At 39.4% G+C, this 19,014-nt stretch overlaps 1 protein-coding gene across 1 annotated transcript; it reads left to right on the top strand.

The window, feature by feature from the left end:
• Nucleotides 1-8: 8 nt before the first annotated feature.
• Nucleotides 9-7,766, top strand: Cript (CXXC repeat containing interactor of PDZ3 domain). Its single transcript, XM_090337007.1, has 5 exons — nucleotides 9-543; nucleotides 2,838-2,903; nucleotides 3,861-3,915; nucleotides 7,322-7,425; nucleotides 7,671-7,766. Exons 1-5 carry the CDS (start codon nucleotides 528-530, stop codon nucleotides 7,733-7,735), a joined length of 306 nt encoding a protein of 101 aa, XP_090193133.1. The 5' UTR covers nucleotides 9-527; the 3' UTR covers nucleotides 7,736-7,766.
• Nucleotides 7,767-19,014: the final 11,248 nt, after the last annotated feature.

The following is a 19,014-nucleotide window of genomic DNA, read 5'->3' as shown; positions in this document are numbered from 1 at the left end:
AGGGACGCGGAGACCGAGTACTCGGGTTCGAGAAGGGCTCGCTCCGCCAGGCGGTTCGCAATCAACCGGAAGAGGGGTACTAGAGCGGGACGCGAAGGCTCGCAGCCTCTGCCACAGCCGCCGGCGTGGGGTGCACCCGCGATGGTGAACGTGCGCGGAACGTGGTGCAGTGCTAACCAAAGTCTCCCGCCCGCGGAAGGGAAGGCGGAGGAGACTTAATACCTCCCAGAATCAGGTGGGACCCGCTGCCACCGTCTTGCGCAGGCGCAAGCCTTCGAGGCAGAGACCCGCAACCTCTTAGCCAATAGTAGAAGTAGAGGGGTGGGCTTAGGAGAGTAACCACGCCCATCAGCTCTATTTTATTGCTCCCGCGACTTTCTTGGTGTAAGATAGGCCCGAGTCGGTGGTTGAGAAGCCGGAAGTGGGTTGACGTAACAGGAAGAGGAATTGTTCTCCGGTTTTAGTGTTGATGTTTTCAAGCTGCTGCCTCTGCTTCTGTTACTGAGGGATAAACTGTGGAAGAAAAGATGGTGTGCGAAAAATGTGAGTGACGGGGTCGTTTCTGTGGGAGGCTGGGAGGGCGTAACTAGACTCTTCTGGGAAACCTTGGCCCCTCTTCGGTTTTTTCTTTCTCCCACAGATCTCCGACTCCCCTTTGCCCTCCTACCCAGCCCTTAGGACTGTGCTTGCCCCACCCCAGGACCATATAGCCCTATAGTTTCGGCTCTACATCTCTGCATTTCCGTCCTCTCGCTCTACCCTGGATCTCGCCAGTTAGAGCCATTACTTGTTGATTGGGTTAGTTAGGGTGCTAGTACTGGGGCATGAACTCAGAGCCTGGGCTCCGAGGCTCGGGGCTATCCCTGAGCTTTTGTGAGCTAGCCTTTTCCTGGGAAATTGGGAGATAAGAATTTCATGGACTTTCCTGCCTGGTCTAGCTTCGAGCCAGGATCCTCAGACCTTAGCCTTCTGAGTAGTCAGGAGCGCTCAGCTAATTGCAGCCTCTTGACAGGCTTCCTTAAGCATAAAATTAATTTTTCAAATCACTTCGGCAGCATCTGGAGTTGCCATATGTATCCAGTGAAAATTCAGGATGCTCAATTGAATTTTGTTCCAGATAATCAACATATTTTTAAGGCCATAAGTATATCTCATGCCATACTTGAGTCGTGGCGTTGTTTGCAGTTCTTTATTACTATAGATGGGTTTTCTCGTGCTACATTTATTTAATGTTTTTATAAAAATTCATTGATTATCTGAAAGTTAAGTTTAGGCGGGCATCCTATATTTTATCTGATAAACCTAAGTCATCATCCTACCTTGTGGCATATAAGCATTGGATGTGGGGAACAGACATTTTTTAGAACACTCTTTCTCCACCCAAGAATTCTAATGCAAGCTCTTGAGATTTCCAGAAAATAATTGATTTTTTTAACTCACAAGCTATTCATGTTTATAAATAGCTTTCATTCCCTGGTCTCTTTTCTTCAGGCTAGATATACCTGGCTCTTCTGTAACCAAGTGTCTACTTCTGATATCATCCTAGTTACTGTCTAGTGAATATGACTCATTTGGTTTTGTTCTCCCCTCTCCCCCCCCATACACCCCAGACCTTTTTTTTGCCGGGGTGTGTGGGGGGGTCTTGGGGCTTGAACTTGGCCTGGGTGCTGTCCCTGAGCTCTTCAGCTCAATGCTACCACCCTACCCCCAAGCCCTGGGCATTGTCCCTGAGCTCTTCAGTTCAAGGCTACCACCCTACCCCCAGGCCTGGACATTGTCCCTAAGCTCTTCAGCTCAAGGCTACCACCCTATGCTTGAGCCAGGCCTCACTTCCCATTTTCTAGAAGTTAATTGGATATAAGAGTCTCAGGTCCTTTTGTGCCTGGACTGACTTTGAACCTTGATCCACAGATCTCAGCCTCCTGACTATCTAGGATTACAAGCATGAGCCACCCACCCAGCTTATACCCCAGACCTTTATTCGGGTATTTATTCCCAGTTTCAGTTGATTCTTAGAGAAGGATTTGGTTTTAAATAGCACATCTACTCCAATGAGTGCCTAATCTGTATCTCCAACCTGATGTTGGAAGAATTAACCCTGGCTATTTTGGAGGCTGACACTCTGGATTCTCTGGACTCCCCAAAATAAGCCCAGCTTATCTTTCCAGCCTCATCTTCCCTGAGCCTAACCCTCTTCTACCTGAGCCAAACAAACTATTTTGTGTGATTTTTGTGTGCCAATGTGTACCCTGAACTTGCTGTGCTTTTTCTTAGGATGTGTCCTTTATCTCCTATTTTAGCTCACAATTGTACTTTTTATTTTCTAGCTTATATTCTGGTTGAAGAGTTAAGTTTTTTGAGACTCTAATGAAAACTATAAACTCATAGTAGAAAAAGTACACATAAGGTTTGTGGACAATTCTGCCTGTTCATGTATCTCTTAAGGGCTTTATTTAGCAAAATGAGTGTATTTAAGTTTGAGCTCTTGAAATCTAGAGGATTACATTGCTGATGAATCTTATTTTTCTCAGCATTTGATATAATGGTGTATGCATCCTAGATGGTTAGTACTTATGGAATGAATAGACATCAGATTTAATGAATAAACAATGAGAATCTGTTATAAACCATCCTTTTATCCTACAAGTTTTATTTAGAGTCAATTATTCATTGCTATTATCTGGTGTTAATATCTTGACTGTCAGTTCTCTGGCTTCTGTTACAGCATAAGCAGCCTTCTACCACAGTATGACTGGGGATGCCGTTGTGAACCAGAGCTATGTTGTGTGTTTACTGGACAGTGAATTTTACTTCCCTTTTCACTCTTATTATAACAGGTGAAAAGAAACTTGGTACTGTTATCACTCCTGATACATGGAAGGATGGTGCAAGAAATACCACAGGTATATTTTTTTCTTTTAGAAAATAGAAATCGAATGAAATGCTTCTTATGAATGCATTTTAGCTTTCATATTATTTATAAAATGAAATTTCATCATGTGTGAAATGTACTTCATCCTTTAAACTCTAAAGAGTCCTGGATTCACAGTGATTTAATGTATTTTACTTAATATTGTGAGGTAGATATATAGGATCCTAGTACAATAGTCAGGAGATAGCAGAATTGTTCATTTGTTTTTCAAGTGATGACTGTATCTCAGTATTTCATCTGATTGAGCTTAGAAAAGTCTTTGTTTCTTCCCTCTCTTCATCTGAGTTTTGTACTCTTGACAAATGTAAACTGTTTCCTCTTGCATTATCACTAAATATGTACAGTGAGGTATGATTTCAAAGAGAAGGAAATGCAAGGCAAGGTGGCACATGTGTATAATCAAAGCAAGTACAAGACCAGCCTGAAACCCTACCTCAAGGCTGGGGGGAATGGGGAAGAGAAAAAGAAATAAAATGAAATATTGTCATTTGGGCTGGGAGTATGGCTCAACTGGTAGATTGCCTGCCTAGCAAGTGCAAGGCCTGACTTCAAATCTCATGGTGGGGGAAAGAAACAAGCCCAAGACATAAACAAGAAATACTGTTACTATATTCAAGGTCTATAATGCCAAAGTAGAGACTTTTAGATTTTTAGTAGATAGGGAAAAATTTAAGCCCCTAGTTAGAATATTGCTTTGAATCTGAGACACAGTGGTTTCATTTTATAAAAATTATTGTTTCTCTAATAATTATTTTTGTTTTAAATAGTGTCTTAACAACTGCTAAAGGTGAATTGAACTTTTTTTAGATACAGGTTATTGTTTAAAGGAAGTCCAAGAGTAAACTTCGCAACTAATAGCTGGATAGTAAGCCTTACATGTTAAAGGAGGAGAAATTGCTCACTGAAATGCATTTATATATTGATACAGAAAGTGGTGGAAGAAAGCTGAATGAAAATAAAGCTTTGACTTCAAAGAAAGCAAGGTAGGCAGTCATAATTCCACTCTGGACTACAAGGGTGAGTTATTGCGCATCATCTCATTGTGACCAAATAGTTCCATAGTTCCCAGGACAAAGGGAAACCATGTGTTAAAAGCAGCTGGCTTTACTCTATTTTTTCATACTATCATATTGAAGATATTAGTGCAATTTTAAAATATAATTTTACTTGAAAACATGACTTATTTTATCTTTTATTTTTATCTTACAAATCACAGGCAACAGAGAAATGTAGATATCTTTCTAACTGGTACGTTTTCATCTGAGAATGGGCATAAAAATATCTCCCATCCTTAAAAAAAAAAAAAAAAAAACTATTTTGATGCAATGCTGTATTTTATCCAGTCTTAAAAATTTCATGAATCTTTCCAGCTGTTTCCTTGCTTGTTTTCACAGCTAAAGTTTTCAAGAGCCTTATCTGGACACTTTCAGTTATATTCTGTCCTTCAGCTACTCTGGTCATACTTTTATTCCCACCACAGTGTAGAAACTGCTTTGGTCAAGATTATAGGAGCCAGGGACTGGTGGCTCACACCTATAATGCTAGCTACTCAGAAGGCTGAAATCTGAGGATTGTGGTTCAAAGCCAGCCTGCACATGGAATTTTAATGTTCATGTTTGAATAGTAATGGAACGTAATGGGCATTCAGTAAATAATATTCTAAATGAAAACCTCTTTTATGACATTATCCCAAGTATTAAAAATAATAACAATAATAAAACTTTTACCATGCTTTTATGGTGCTCTGGCACATAGTAGACACTTTCTAAATAATACAAAACAGCACAACAGACTTGATCTTCCAGTATATTACACTAATATTTTGTTGACTAGATTTTTAATCTCTTCTAAGGCTATTAGAAGAACTTTTTTTTTTTTTTTTTTTTTTTTTTTTTTTTTTTTTGGACAAGGGGCTTGAACTCAGCCTTGGCTCTTCAGCTCAAAACTACCACCTTACTCTTGAGCCTGGGTGTTGTCCCTGAGCTCTTCAGCTCAAGGCTACCACCCTGCCCCTGGAGTCACAGCCCGAATTCCCATTTTCTAGTGATGAATTGGAGATAAGAGTCTCATATTCTTTAGTGCCTGGGCTGGCTTTGAACCTCGATCCTCAGATCTCAGCCTCCTAAGTAGCTACGATTACAGGTGTGAGCCACCATTGAACCCGGATCCTCAGATCTCAGCCTCCTGAGTGCTAGGATTACAGGCATGAGCCACTAAGCCTGACCTATTAAAAGAACTTCTGTTAAGTTGTTACTTGTGCAGGTTGTACTGTTCTATATACTGTCACTTCCTTTATGCTTACTCTGATATCATTTTTAAGAAGTGACTTTTTTTACTCTAAATATCTCATTTTAGAATATGTGCTACCATATTTGTATTGAATATGTGTATTTGTGTTAGAAATAATATACCATGATTTATAAGAAACATCATTAATTTAGAGAAGAAAAACCTCTGCCAGTTAATAAATTTTCAGAGATTACACACACATTGGATTTCCCTAATGTGTTTAGATTGAGGTAGAAATAGATAAAGAAGAAACTATATTGGGAGATGAGAAGAAATACATAATTTGACTGGATTAGGATTTCAGTGCTGAAAAAGAGTCATTTTTACCAAAACATTTCTGTAACTTTAAGTCCAAAGTAGGAAAAAAAAAAAAAAAGAGCCCAAAGCACAACAGTCTTCACATACAGTGTCATCACAGGGAGATGAAAATCTAGGGAAATATGTTGGAAAGCATGACTATATAAAGCCATTTCCTACTTTTACTAAATTTAGCCCTATTCAAAATGGGCTTGCATTTTTTTGTGTAGAAATAAATATTTCTAGAGGCTGGGAGCATGGCTTAGTGATAGAGTGCTTGCCTAGCATGCACAAAGCCTTGGGTTTGATTCCTTTGTACCTACATACACAGAAAAGTTGTGCTATGACTCAAGTGGAAGAACTTTAGCCTTGAGAAAGTCCAAGGACAGTGCCCAGACCCTAAGTTCAAGCCCCAGGACTGGCAAAAAAAATAGAAGAAAAGAAATAAATATTTCCATATAATACTTGCACTTGGTAATTCATCTACCACCACTCTCACACGTACACATATATATTTATTGACTTAGTACAAGTTTTGTGTTTTGAAGAAATGTGGAAATGTTAAATGATTAATTCTGTGGGAACAGAACTGGATTTAATTTAAATTATCTGTTACACAAATCACACGTTTATACTGTATATATTAATGTAATAGAGATATGTATCAGCAAAATTATAAAATGTAAGAAAAATTTAACCTTCAGAGATTAAAATGTCATCTATGATGATAAAATATAGTATTAAGAAAAAATCTCCATACAGGTCCAAGTAGATGGGATTACTGAGAAGAAGCATCCATCTTCTCTTTTGGGGAATGGCATGATAATTCTCTTGAGTCTGGAACAGTTAACCTTTGAAAGTGAGAGTTATTAGCCAGGAATTGTGTCATAGGCCTGTTATTCCCAGCACAGCACTGGGAACTGAGGAAGGGTGGTGGTGAGTTCCAGGTCAACCAAGGCTACACAGTGAGATCCTGTCTCCAAAAATAAGTAAATAATAAAACAGAAACTGATCTGGGTACCAGTGGCTTAAGCTGTTCAGAAGGCTGAGATTTAAAGGCCATCTCCTTCAGATTACTCTCCAAAGCAGCCAGCAAAAAGTAGGGCTGGGCCAGGAGTTTGGCCTAGTGATAGAGTGTTTGCCTTAGCATGCACAAAGACCCAGGTTCAATTCCTTGGTACATGTTTAGAAAAGCCAGCAGTGGTGCTGTACCTCCAGTGGTAGAGCACTAGCCTTGAGAAGGCCCAGTGCTCAGGCCCTGAGTTTAAGCCCCAGGACTGGCAAAAAAAAAAAAAAAAAAAAAAAAAAAAAGCAAGGCTGGCTGGATACTGATATTTCATGCCTGTAATCCTAGCCATTTAGGAGACTGAGATCTGAGAATCACAGTTTGAAGCCAGACCAAGCAGGAAAGTCCATGGGGGCTCCTATCTCCAAGTAACTACCTAAAAAGCCAAAAGTGGAGGCTAGTGCTCTTTTACTTGAGCCACAAGCTCCAAAAAAGTATAGGGACAGTACTCATTCATGCCCTGAGTTCAAGTTCCAAAATCTTTGCACTCATCTTTCATCAGTTTTCACAATATTTACATCACACAGATAGAGGTGACAGGAAAAAGTTTGGGAATACTCTTCATAAGCTTACAGCCTGTGTGGAAGCCGTAGAGGAGTATATGAATATTAGCAAGCCAGAAGAGGGATTCCTGGCCTTGTAGAATTTTTGGATTAATCTTTGCTCCTGGGTGTTGCTTACAGGAAGTTGAGTGTTTGTTTTACTGTACATTTTTCTTTCTTTAAAAAAATCTCTAGATTTGATCCATATGGAAAGAACAAATTCTCCACGTGCAGAATCTGTAAAAGTTCTGTACACCAGCCAGGTTCTCATTATTGCCAGGGCTGTGCCTACAAAAAGGGTAAGTTTCTTTTCATTTCAGTGTTCTAGTCATAGCAAACCTACTTCTTTTTTTTTATAATTTGGATAACAATTTTTTTCTAAGACAAAGCAAAACTTAAAATATATTCATAATGAACAGAATGTTTTTCTTTTTTTTCTTTTTTACAATGCTGTTGAATAATGTCTTTAGCTTCAGAATTGACATGAATAAACCACACCATTAGTATTATAACTTGACTGTTTATATGGTTTCTTTTGTTTCAGGCATCTGTGCAATGTGTGGCAAAAAGGTCTTGGATACCAAAAACTACAAACAAACGTCTGTCTAGATGTGTCAATGAAGTTTCTGGCTGTCTGTGATTTTATTTTCTGCTTTGGCTTTTCAAGGCATCATATAGATGTTCAACTTTAAAAAGTAACGTGTTTCAGGACAAATGGCTAAGTTTAAACCAGAAAAGTTTATCCGAAGTTATTGCTTTGTTGTTCTGAAGAAGTTCTGAACTGCAGCAATGTAATTAGACTTAATCTGTCTAAAGACAGTTATTAAGTGGTTATTTTTCTGATGAGCGTTTTATTGAACTAGAGTAAGTGACCAATTGAATGAAAAATACTTCTGACTTCTGAGTGCACTTTTTATTTAACATTTATATAATCTGTATCTTCTACGTCTATTTATGGATATTGCAAGGTGATGTTTTGTTCTGAACTTGATGTTTAGACATAATTCTTCCCTAACTCTCTGGTATCATAGTTCTTAGAATCAACCATTTTAATTAATCATAGTTTCACTGGATAGTTACATATTGAAAGTCATTACTGTTCTTTACTAATTAACCCAGACACCAATGAAAGACAAGTTGAATTTCTGATTCCTTTTCATTTGTTCTTGAAGTTAAAGTGCCAGTTCCTTCCATATATTAATAAGACACAAAGAACACTGATTTGGCCAGTGAATGCACTAGATTTCAGTAAGACATATGCCTATGACCTTTCATTCAAATTGTTATGAAAACCAGAGAAAAGCATCCATCCATGTTCATGTGTTATAAAAATGAATCCTCCCTCTGGGAAAAATGTTTTCCGCTAGTCCTGAGGCTTGAACTCAGGGCTTGGGTTTTGTCCTTGAGCTTTCTCAGGATTAGCTCACTACCACAGCACCACTTCCAGCTTTTTCTGTGTATGTGGTTCTGAGGAATCTGAACCCAGGGCTTTGTGCATGGTAGTCAAGCATTCTTACCACTAGGCCATGCTCCTGGCTCTTGGAAAACTCTTTAAAGTAGGAAGCTCTTTTTTTCTTTTTAACTATTTCTTGCCCATACTCTCCTAACTCCAATAAATAAAATAAAACAAACCATCTTGACTTTTTTTTTTTTTTTAAGATTTCAAATGAAGGTTTTCTCGTACTAGCTTCAGTGGTTCAGTGCTGTTGCTTTTAAAACTTTTCAGTAGGTGACAGTGGCTCAACCCTGTAATCCTAGCTACTGGAAGGCTGACATTGGGTGATTATATTTCCAGGCTAGTCTAATGATATACATGAGACCCCTTTTCAGCTAACAAATGGTTAAAGACCCTATCCCAAAATAATCAGTGCAAAGGGGCGGGGGGCAGTGGGGCTGGAGTCATGGTTAGAGATAGAGTGCCTACCTAGCAAGCACTAGGCCCTGAGTTCAAACACCGTTTTCACCCTCTCAAACAACAACAAAAAAATGCAACCTGTTACAGGAAAGCTAAAAGAAATTCCCTATTTCCAACTGCAGAATATATACCACTATATAGCATGTGAGTTACTATGCTGATAATAAACTCAGGGCCTGGGCACTGTCCTTGGACACATTTTTGCCCAAGGCTAGCACTCTACCACTTAAGTCACAGCACCACTTCTGGCTTTTTCTGTGTATGTGGTATGCAGGAATTGAACCCAGGGCTTTGTACATCCTAAGTCAACACTACCACTGGGCTATGCTCTTGTCCCCAAGTTTGTATTTTTTCCTGCATTAAAAAGTATACAAGTGGGGGCTGGGTGTTTGGCCTAGTTTGACCTGCTTGCCTAGCATGCACGAAAAGCTGGGTTCAATTCTGCAGTACCACATACATAGAAAAAAGCCAGAAGTGGTGCTGTGGCTCAAGTGGTAGAGCTCTAGCCTTGAGAAAGCCCAAGGACAGTGCTCAGGCCCTGAGCTCAAGCCCAGGACTGGTCCAAAAAAAAAAGTATACAAGTATCACATAGTAAGCAGGCTTTGAACCCTGATCCTCAGATCTCAGCCTCCTAGTAGCTAAGATTACAGGCGTGAGCTGCCACACCTGACTGTCTCATGGATTTGTGTGCCCCGGCTAGCTTTGAACCTTGAATCTCTGATCTCAGCCTTCTGAGTAGCTAGGATTACAGGCATGAGCTACCTGGGCCTGGCTTTCATAGTGGGCTACTTTCTAAGTTTTCTGTTCCTTGGGTAACTCTTACATTCTAGGAGAACTAATTTTTGCTCTGGTGGTTGCCAGATAGTGATTTTCCAATTCTGTCATTCCTCCTACACTGATTAGGTGACATTCTCCAGTAATGAAAATCTTTCTCATTGTTAGCATAAACACAGATCCCTACAGGATGTTATGAGTACTTGTTTTGATCCCAAATCGTCCCAGGTATGGCTAGTGGGAAGCCTTTGAAGCTGGTTCCTGAGCCTTTTGGATATTTTGTTTCAGTGGTCCCGCCCCACCAGACTGCCTCACAAGACCTGGGCTTAAACTCAGCACTTCACACTTGCTAGGCAGGCTCTCTACTGATTGAAATCACACACCTCCCATCCTTTCTTCTCTGGCCACTTTTAAAATAGACCCTCACTTTTTGCTTGAGGGGATCTAGACCGTTACCTCCTATTTATACTTCTGCCAGGGATAACAAGCATACCCAGCTTTTTCTGTGGATGTGGGTTCCAGGCTAGCCAGGAACTGAAGTTTTTCCAGTCTCGGTCTCCTGTGGAAGTAGGATGACGGGTGTGAAGCACTGGTTCCTAGATAGTTTAGGAATGTTTTTTGGTTTTGTGTGGTTATCAGTACTAGTCCTTAAACTTAGGGCCTGGGCGCTGTCACACAGCTTCTTCATTCAAGGCTGTGCTCTACTACTTAAGCCACATTTCCACTTCCAATGCTTTGATGGTTAACTATAAATAAGAATCTCATAGAGTTTCCTGCTCAGGCTGGCTTCGAACTGTGATCCTCAGATCTCCTGAATAACTAGGATGATAGGCATGAGCCACCAGTACCTGGTGTTTTTCATTTTTAAAAACAGGATCTTGCTACATAACCCAGGCTTGCCTCAACACAGTTCTGTCTCAGCTTCCTGAGTTCTAGGATTACAGGCACTCACAACTATGCCAGGCTTGACATATTCTTATCCTTAGAGTAATGCTTTACTTCCCAATTTATCTGGGCCTTTGTTTGCCTTGTTTCTTTTACCCCAACCCTGGAATCAGTTATTTCTCCAAATAGCTTAAGTTTCCTCTAGTGAAGGATGATCATGGGCCTTCTGAGTTATTGTTAAGATTCTAAGTTTATAGTCAGAAGGCTGAGATCTGAGGACCACTATTTGAAGCCAGCCGCGTCAGGAAAGTCCACGACACTCATCTTTCATTAACTACCAGAAAACCAGAAGTGGCACAAAGTGGTAGAGCACTAGCCTTGACCAAAAAAGCTCAGAACAGCACCTGGGCCCTGAGTTCAAGACCCACAACTAACAACAACAACAAAATAAGTTAAAATTTTTATAAAAAATTAAGCTCACAGAATAGTTGTACAAATGAATGTCATCTATCATTGTTATTCTAAAAAAAATCGTTGGAAACTTGTGTGCATATGCTATCTCAAATAAAGTTAGCAAATGGTGCTTAGTACTCTCTAAAATGCAGCCAACATTTATTAGACTTCTGGTTTGTTCCCATCACTAATCAGGCTGCTGTTATTGACTAAATTTTTTGCTCATAAATTACAACTTGAATCAGTTTAAAAACAGTGATTTTAGGAGGAAAAAAGAAATTAAACAGAACCAACCAGATGTTATATAGTATATACCTGTAATTCAGGGATGGAGAGGGCTGAGGCAGAGGGATCAAGGGTGTGAGACCAGCCTGACCACATAGTGAAGACCAAGTGAACCTAGGCCATATAGCAAGACTCTGCCTGTCTCAGAACATTGTACTGAAAAGGAGGAGGAGGAAGAAAAAGAAGAGACTAAATTAAGGTAGCACTAGATGAATGGAAATAAACACATAATTAAAGACCTGTGAAAGATCTGGCAGGACTGAGAAATAATCAGGGAAATAAGAAAAGCTGGGAGGGCTAGGAGTGTGGCCTAGCATACACAAAGCCCTGTGTTTGACTCCTCGGTACCACATATACAGAAAAGGCCAGAAGTGGTGTTGTGGTTTAAGTAGTGCAGCAGTAGCCTTGAGAAAGCTCAAGGACAGCACCTGAGTTCAAGCCCCAGGACTGGCCAAAAAAAAAAAAAAAAAAAAAAAAAAAAGGCTGTGAATCTCAGTGGGTCTCATGTAAGTTGTAATAGCAGATCTCTCCACCAGATGGCAACTATGCTCTTTCTTAGTCTCCTTTTTGAATTGTCCTGTCAAAAAAGATTTATAGTTACAGAAATTTTAAAAATCAGAGAGACAGTTGGACTCAAGTTCCCAATATTGTGAATGAGATAGCTACAAAAATTTACAACATTTAAGACTGAGAAAATATATAGATGTACATATACATGTAAGAATGTATAGAAGTATGATTAAGTAGCTAAGAAGTAATAACCTTCAGAAGCCAGAAATAATAATAGCACCAAGACAAGTTGTTACATGAGGAATATCTGCTAGTCCTTAAGGGCCTAACACTTTTTTACTAGTATCAATTGTTTTTACAAGGAACTTTATTTTGGTATGTCCATACATACACATAAAGCACCTTGATTAGACTCTCCCTTATCCCTTCTCCCCCTTCCAAAACCAAGATTCCCTGTTGCATTTTCATTCATATCATAAAATATTTTGACCATATTCCCTCTCTGTACAACCAATTGAGACAAACTCTTGCTGTGTTGCCTAGGCTTTGTTAAATTAATATGCACACAAAGGGAGCACATACCATATACTAAACAATAAGATATGCTAACTACTAGTTTCTAGCCACAGACATTTAGGTTAGAAAGAGACTTGTTAAATATTTACAAATTAAGACCCTTCTAAATGAGTCAAGGAACCATCAGAAACTAGGGAATACTTAGGATCAAATGATAATGGAAATTATCGAAATTTATTGAATACAGACTGGGTCCAGTGGGTTATGTCTATAATTCTAATTACTCATGAGACTGAGATCTGAGGATCTAGGTTCAAGACCAGACAAAGAAATCTGAGAGATTCTTATCTCAAGTTAAATAGCAAAACGCTAGAAATGGAGGCACAGCTCAAATGGTAGATCAACATCCACGAGCAGGCAAATAAGAGCACAAGGCCCTATGTTAAAAGATAGAGCTAAGGTATAGGTTTGTTTATGAAAGGAAAGAAAAAGGGCTGATAATGAGCTAAGAATAAAACTTGTTAGAAAAATAAACCAAAATGGAAGAATTTTTACATATAAAAATTCAATAAGAAGAAATGGTTTGACACAGCAAAATGATAGCTCTTTGTAAAGACTGATAAAATTACAAAACTTCTAATAAGCCTTAAAAAGTGTTAATTTTAGAAAAAACTTAGAACTTAAAAAATGGAACTTAATTATAGATATAGCAAAAATCAAGAAGGGAATCAGCATTATTCTGGCATGACTGGTTTGAATCCATATCCTCATACTTGCTAGACTGACACTCTGACCACTTGAGCCATACTTCCAGCTCTGCTGCTGATTGGTTATTTAGGAGATGAAGTCTAGTGAATTTTTCTTCCTAAATTGACCTTGAGCCATGGTTCTCCATGACAGATTTTTTAAAATAATAAAAAAGTAAAAGCACTGTCCAGGAAACTTGGATTGGTTACCTCTTGCCAATATAGAACTCTCAATATACAAGTTGAATAAATCTCTGACAAAACAGCAGGACAGTGTGTCTATAGATGTAAGGTCTAAAATACAAGAAATAACAATGCTGGTGGTTGTACTGGGGGCACAACTCTGTAGTAGTGCAAATATATAAGAGACACTGGATTCAGTTCCCAGAACACACATAATAGTGGTCCAAGTAACCAACCAATGTTTGCTACAACAGGAAATGTGCCTCGAAGATACCATATTCTTTTGAATTGTACAGAAAAGCTAGTAGTGTTGAGAAGAGCCCACCCATAGTAATTCAAGGACAGGGAAAAAGAATGTCTTTATAAACCCAGAGTAGTCTCAACTGAATTTTAAAAGTTCTGAAGAACAACTATCTTTCTTTCATTATAAGACTAGAAATAAATGGAAATACTTTGTTTTACTTCTGCTTTTCCAGTGACCATATCTTTTACAAGGCTCACCAATGGCTATTTGGGTTCTTAAGGCTTTATGACCCTTCTGTCTACATCACTCCCAACTGCATCTTCCCTGCTGTCTTTCAGTTTAAGTTGCTGAATTTCTACCTAGTTTCATATTTCAACCAGCACAAGTTACCATAACCAAGGTGCCAGCTATAGCAGGGGGGGATATGGAGGGAGGGGTGAAGAAATCAGGGATTCCCATAACAATGTCCTCTCAACAGAAATCACAAATGGCCAAATAAATAAATAAAAATTGACCTAGGCATGTGCTTAACCAGTTCTGCCAGCACCACTTCTTGAAGAGGCTTTCTTCCATTCTATTTTTTTTGGCTCCCTTGTCAAAGATTAGGTGGCCATAGGTCTGTGGTTTAATATCTGGGTCTTCAGTTCTATTCCATTGGTCTTCAGGCCTGTTCTTGTGCCAGTACCAAGCTGTTTTGATAATTATAGCTCTGTAATAGAGTCTAAAGTTTGGTATTGAAATTCCTCCTGCTCTGTTCTTTCTGCTAAGAAGTGTTTTTGCTATATGGGGTCTTTTATTATTCCATATGAAATTTTGGATTGCCTTTTCTATTTCTTTAAAGAATGACATTGGGATATTGATGGGTATTGCGTTGAATTTGTAGATAGCCCTTGGCAAGATTGTTATTTTCACGATATTGATTCTTCCAATCCAGGAGCATGGGAGGTTTTTCCATTTCCTCAGTTCTGCTTCAATTTCCTTTTTCAGGGTTTTAAAGTTTTCATCAAAAAGGTCCTTTACATTCTTAGTTAAGGTAATTCCTAGATACTTTCTTTGAGGCTATTGCAAAAGGAGTTGCTTTCCTGATTGTTGCCTCATTCCTCTCACTGTTGGCGTAGAGGAAGGCAGTTGATTTTTGAGTGTTAATATACCCTGCTACCCTTCCAAAGTTTTGAATCAGCTCAAGGAACTTGGGAGTAGAGTCTATAGGATTCTTAAATACAGAATCATGTCATCTGCAAAGAGGGAAAGTTTTACTTCCTCTTTGCCTATTTGGATCAACTAAAGTTGGATCCTTCTTTGTCACCCTGTACTAGTATTAACTCCAAATGGATCAAAGACCTGGAGGTAAAAGCCGACACTCTGAAAACTTTACAAGAAGGAATAGGAGATACACTAGACCTCCTTGGCACAGATCAAAACTTTCTTAATAAGGACCAAGAATCACAACAAATCAGAGAAAGGCTGGATAAGTGGGACTGCATTAAACTGCAGAGCTCCTGTATGGCAAAGGGCATAGCTAGTAAACTAAGTAGGAAGCCTACAGAGTGGGAGAAGATCTTCACCAACCATACAACAGACAAAGGCCTCATATCTAAAATATATCAACATCTCAAAAAATTGAATCAATCCAAAACTAATCTCCAAAGTAACAACCATCCCATTAAAAGATGGGCCAGAGACTTAAAGAGAGTCTTCTCTGAAGAAGAAACAAAAATGGCCTATAGACACATGAAGAAATGCTCAACATCTCTGGTCATAAAAGAAATGCAAATCAAAACAACTCTAAGATTCCACCTCACTCCAGTTAGAATGGCCAGGATCAAGAAAACGAATAACAACAGATGCTGGAGGGGATGTGGCCAGGAGGGATCACTACTACACTGTTGGTGGGAGTGCAAACTCGTTCAACCACTATGGAAAGCAGTATGGCAGTTCCTCAAAAGACTAAACATAGAGCTCCCCCATGACCCAGCAATTCCACTACTTGGCATTTTCCCAACCATCCAGAAACAAAAACATACTAAATCCACCAGCACAACAATGTTCATTGCAGCACTATTTACCATAGCAAAGATATGGAACCAACCTAGATGTCCCTCAACAAGATCAACAAGATGTGGTATTTGTACACAATGGAATTCTATGCGGCTGTCAGAAAGAATGACATTGCCCCATTTGTTAGGAAATGGAAAGACTTAGAAAAGATCATATTAAGTGAAGTAAGCCAGACTCAAAGGAACTTAGGCTCAATGGTTTCCCTCATTTGTCATAATCAGTAGAAACCTTGGGCTCTCCTAGCAGAGATTTGCAATAGAGCAAAACCTTGATACAAAAGGCCATATAGTAGGACGCTAAATGAAAGGATCTCTAGGATATAGAAACATAAGCCATATAATGAATGATTGTTGTTCTTAAGGTACTATGTTATCTCTCATCTCTTTTGCTGTCCCTTGGTTATCTCATATTGTTACAGTATCTCACTTTGTTACCTGATATATCGGATATACTTGTATTTGGTTATTTGAAATTGGATAGGGAACGGGGGAAAACAAGATGAGGGGTGGGGGTGTGGAGGAGGGAAATGGGGACCAAAACATGTAAAAGAGTATCAATGTATGGGAATTAATGCACCATCTATCTGGCAAATATCATGTAACCCCTCTATTAATTAAAATAAAAAATATATGAAAAAAATTGACCTAGGCAGTCCTAAATGAAGCATTCATTGTAAAGAATTTGAATTAGAAAAGAAAGTGGTACTTTTGAGTGCACAACCTTCTGAAGTAGGTGTCAGGTACAGAATCCTCATGTTACCTTCCAAAACCAGTGGGGTGAAAGTGTGAAGAGAGTGGGGTTGGCTGAGTGTAGGGATTCCTTTTATCTGAGTGGTTTACACCTCAGAATAGCAACTCCTCAATTCTAGCCATCAAGTTACTACCTGCCGAGACATCGTAAGCTGTCCTTATCCTGGCTTCTTCCCGTAATGATTATGGGTGGATTAATACACCCTGGACACACAGCCCCACATGAGTCAGTTTGCTGTGAAGCATTAATGAATTCATAATCTTCCAAAAGAATTTGTAATCTCTCATAATTATGTCATTGTTCAAGATCAAGCTCAGAGTACATTACCTATTTCTGTGAATAAAGATGCACCGGAACAGAGCCACAGCCAGTCATTTAACACATTGTCAATAGATGTGTTTGGGTAACATGGCAGAATTGCAAGGTCTAAAATATTTACTGCCTGGCCCTTTAAGAAAAGTTTGCAGACCCTTGCTCTAGGTACTTCTGGAAATGATCAGCATGTGTAGAAAAACTTTTAATTGACATAAAAGGTTAATTACTGAACAGCAATGGTTCAACATTTTCCCAGGCTATTTTTATTTTTAATTTATTTTATGCATTAAATTTAGGTCCAGAAGTCACCCAGACCTCCATAAAGATGATTTTACGGACATAGACTAAAGTACATATTTATTATACTTCTCAAATTATAATATTAACTTGATCTACATAATTGTTTGCAACAAATATACTTAGTCTGTTCTGGTTATTTACTTGGGATTGTGTGCATGCACATGTGCCAGTCCTGAGCCTTGAACTCAGGGCCTGGTACAGTCCCTGAGCTTTTTTTCCTCAAGAGTAGTGCTCTGCCACTTGAACCACTCCTCCACTTTTCAGTTGTTTAATTGTAGATAAGAGTACATGAACTATCCTGCCTGGGATGGCTTTAAACCATAATCCACAGATCCCTGGCTCCTGAGTAGCTAGGATTTCAAGTGAGAGATACTGGAGCTTGATCTATGGCTATATATTTTTAAGGGCTTACCATGTACTTTGATGAGCAAGCTCAGCTAAGGCAGCACATGTGTAACAAACACATGAGCTTTAGCCAAGAATGTAATGATGAAAATCCATTGCTTGCAAAAAGTACTAATTTAGCACTCATACCTCCTACATGGTTTTGCCAACAAACTCTTCTTTGCCTGAAATACAGAACCTTTAAGGCAGTTGCTATTATCTCTTCAAGAGGGAAGAGTTTGTGGCTTTTGCATTGTGACAGAACCTCCACGCCTGCGTTCCTCCCACAGACTCCTGATTTGCACAGCACAAGTACAAAAACCGAAAATGCAATCATCTTGCCTAAACAGGTAGCACTTGGCTCTTTTTTTTTTTTTTTTTTTTTTTTTTTTTGGTCGGTCGTGGGACAATTCTGGGCCTGGGCACTGTCCCTGAGCTCTTTAGCTCAAGGCTACCACCCTACCCCAGAGCCACAGCACTACTTCTGGTTTTCTAGTGGCTAATTGGAAATGAGTCTCACAGATTTTAAAACCCGGATTGGCTTTGAACCGAGATCCTCAGATCTCAGCCTCCTGAGTAGCTAGGATTGAGTGAGCCACTGCGCCCGTCTTAACACTTGGCTCTTTTGAGTGACAAAACTGTGTTCATGACTACTAAATCTGAAACAGCCAGTACTGCTATTGGAACAGTGGGGCTGGGTCAGAAGCAACCAACTGCTCTGTCCCTTGTCATACTTAAGACATGGTGCAGTCTCAGGCTGGCCTGTCAGAACCTGTTCTACACTAAGACTCTTAACTGTCTACTTGTTTCTCCTTGTCCTGCCCAGGAAGCCATCTGTGATACTTCAAGGCTAAGTGTCTAACTCTGTGTATTCTATAGTCTTCATTTTCTCCATCATCATTTTGACCTCCTTCATCTGTTTTTTCACAGTCTTTCCATCCCTCACCTAAACAATAAGATCCATAAATCCAAAGCCTGTGTATTCTGTTGTTGTTGTTTAACAAGATAGAATCTGCAAGATTAAAATAGTTCCCTACTCCTTGTTTATAATCCAGGAATTCAGTGGATTTTGACTGAATGAAGCTACTTTAGATCTGGATGGAGCAGAAGTTGCAGTATTAGAGGCAGCTGTATTTCCAGAAACCCTAGAGGCAGGAACTTTCCAGAGTGTGGGTGAAAAACCAGCTTCAAGGGAGTGACCAGAAAGACACTGCCTTCCATTCCTCACTTCCAAGCCAATGCAGAGAGGTTGAAGCAGGGCTATTTTCAATTGGTAGAGTTTGCTTTATCGTTGCCAGTCCTTAGAAAGATCCTTTTATGTCAGCATTGTGTCAAAAGCCCAGGCACTTAGCTCTGCAAAAAATGTCAGAAGCCTGTAGCAAAACTACTCCAATGTCAAATAGTGTATTTATTATTCCCCTGAAATCTCCCATTTTGTTCAGTGTCCAATTGGGCTATTCTTCCTCCTGCAAGGAGTGGGGCCCATGATATCTTTCCCAGTAAATCTATATTGAAGCTTGGGCTACCTATTAGCCGATCCTTCACCCCATGTTTGCCCTTCTTGTTTCCT

The sequence above is a fragment of the Megascapheus bottae genome, chromosome 7 (assembly GCF_031878675.1).
Source record: "Megascapheus bottae isolate mThoBot1 chromosome 7, mThoBot2.hap1, whole genome shotgun sequence".
Taxonomy (NCBI): Eukaryota; Metazoa; Chordata; class Mammalia; order Rodentia; family Geomyidae; genus Megascapheus; species Megascapheus bottae.
Note: the sequence above shows the minus strand (reverse complement) of the source record. Positions and strands in the feature narration are given on the sequence as shown.

Coding starts and splice junctions, on each gene's coding strand:
- Cript (XM_090337007.1), top strand. Junction 3,916..7,321: donor TTGACTTCAAAGAAAGCAAG/GTAGGCAGTCAT, acceptor AAAAATCTCTAG/ATTTGATCCATATGGAAAGA. Junction 7,426..7,670: donor GGGCTGTGCCTACAAAAAGG/GTAAGTTTCTTT, acceptor CTTTTGTTTCAG/GCATCTGTGCAATGTGTGGC.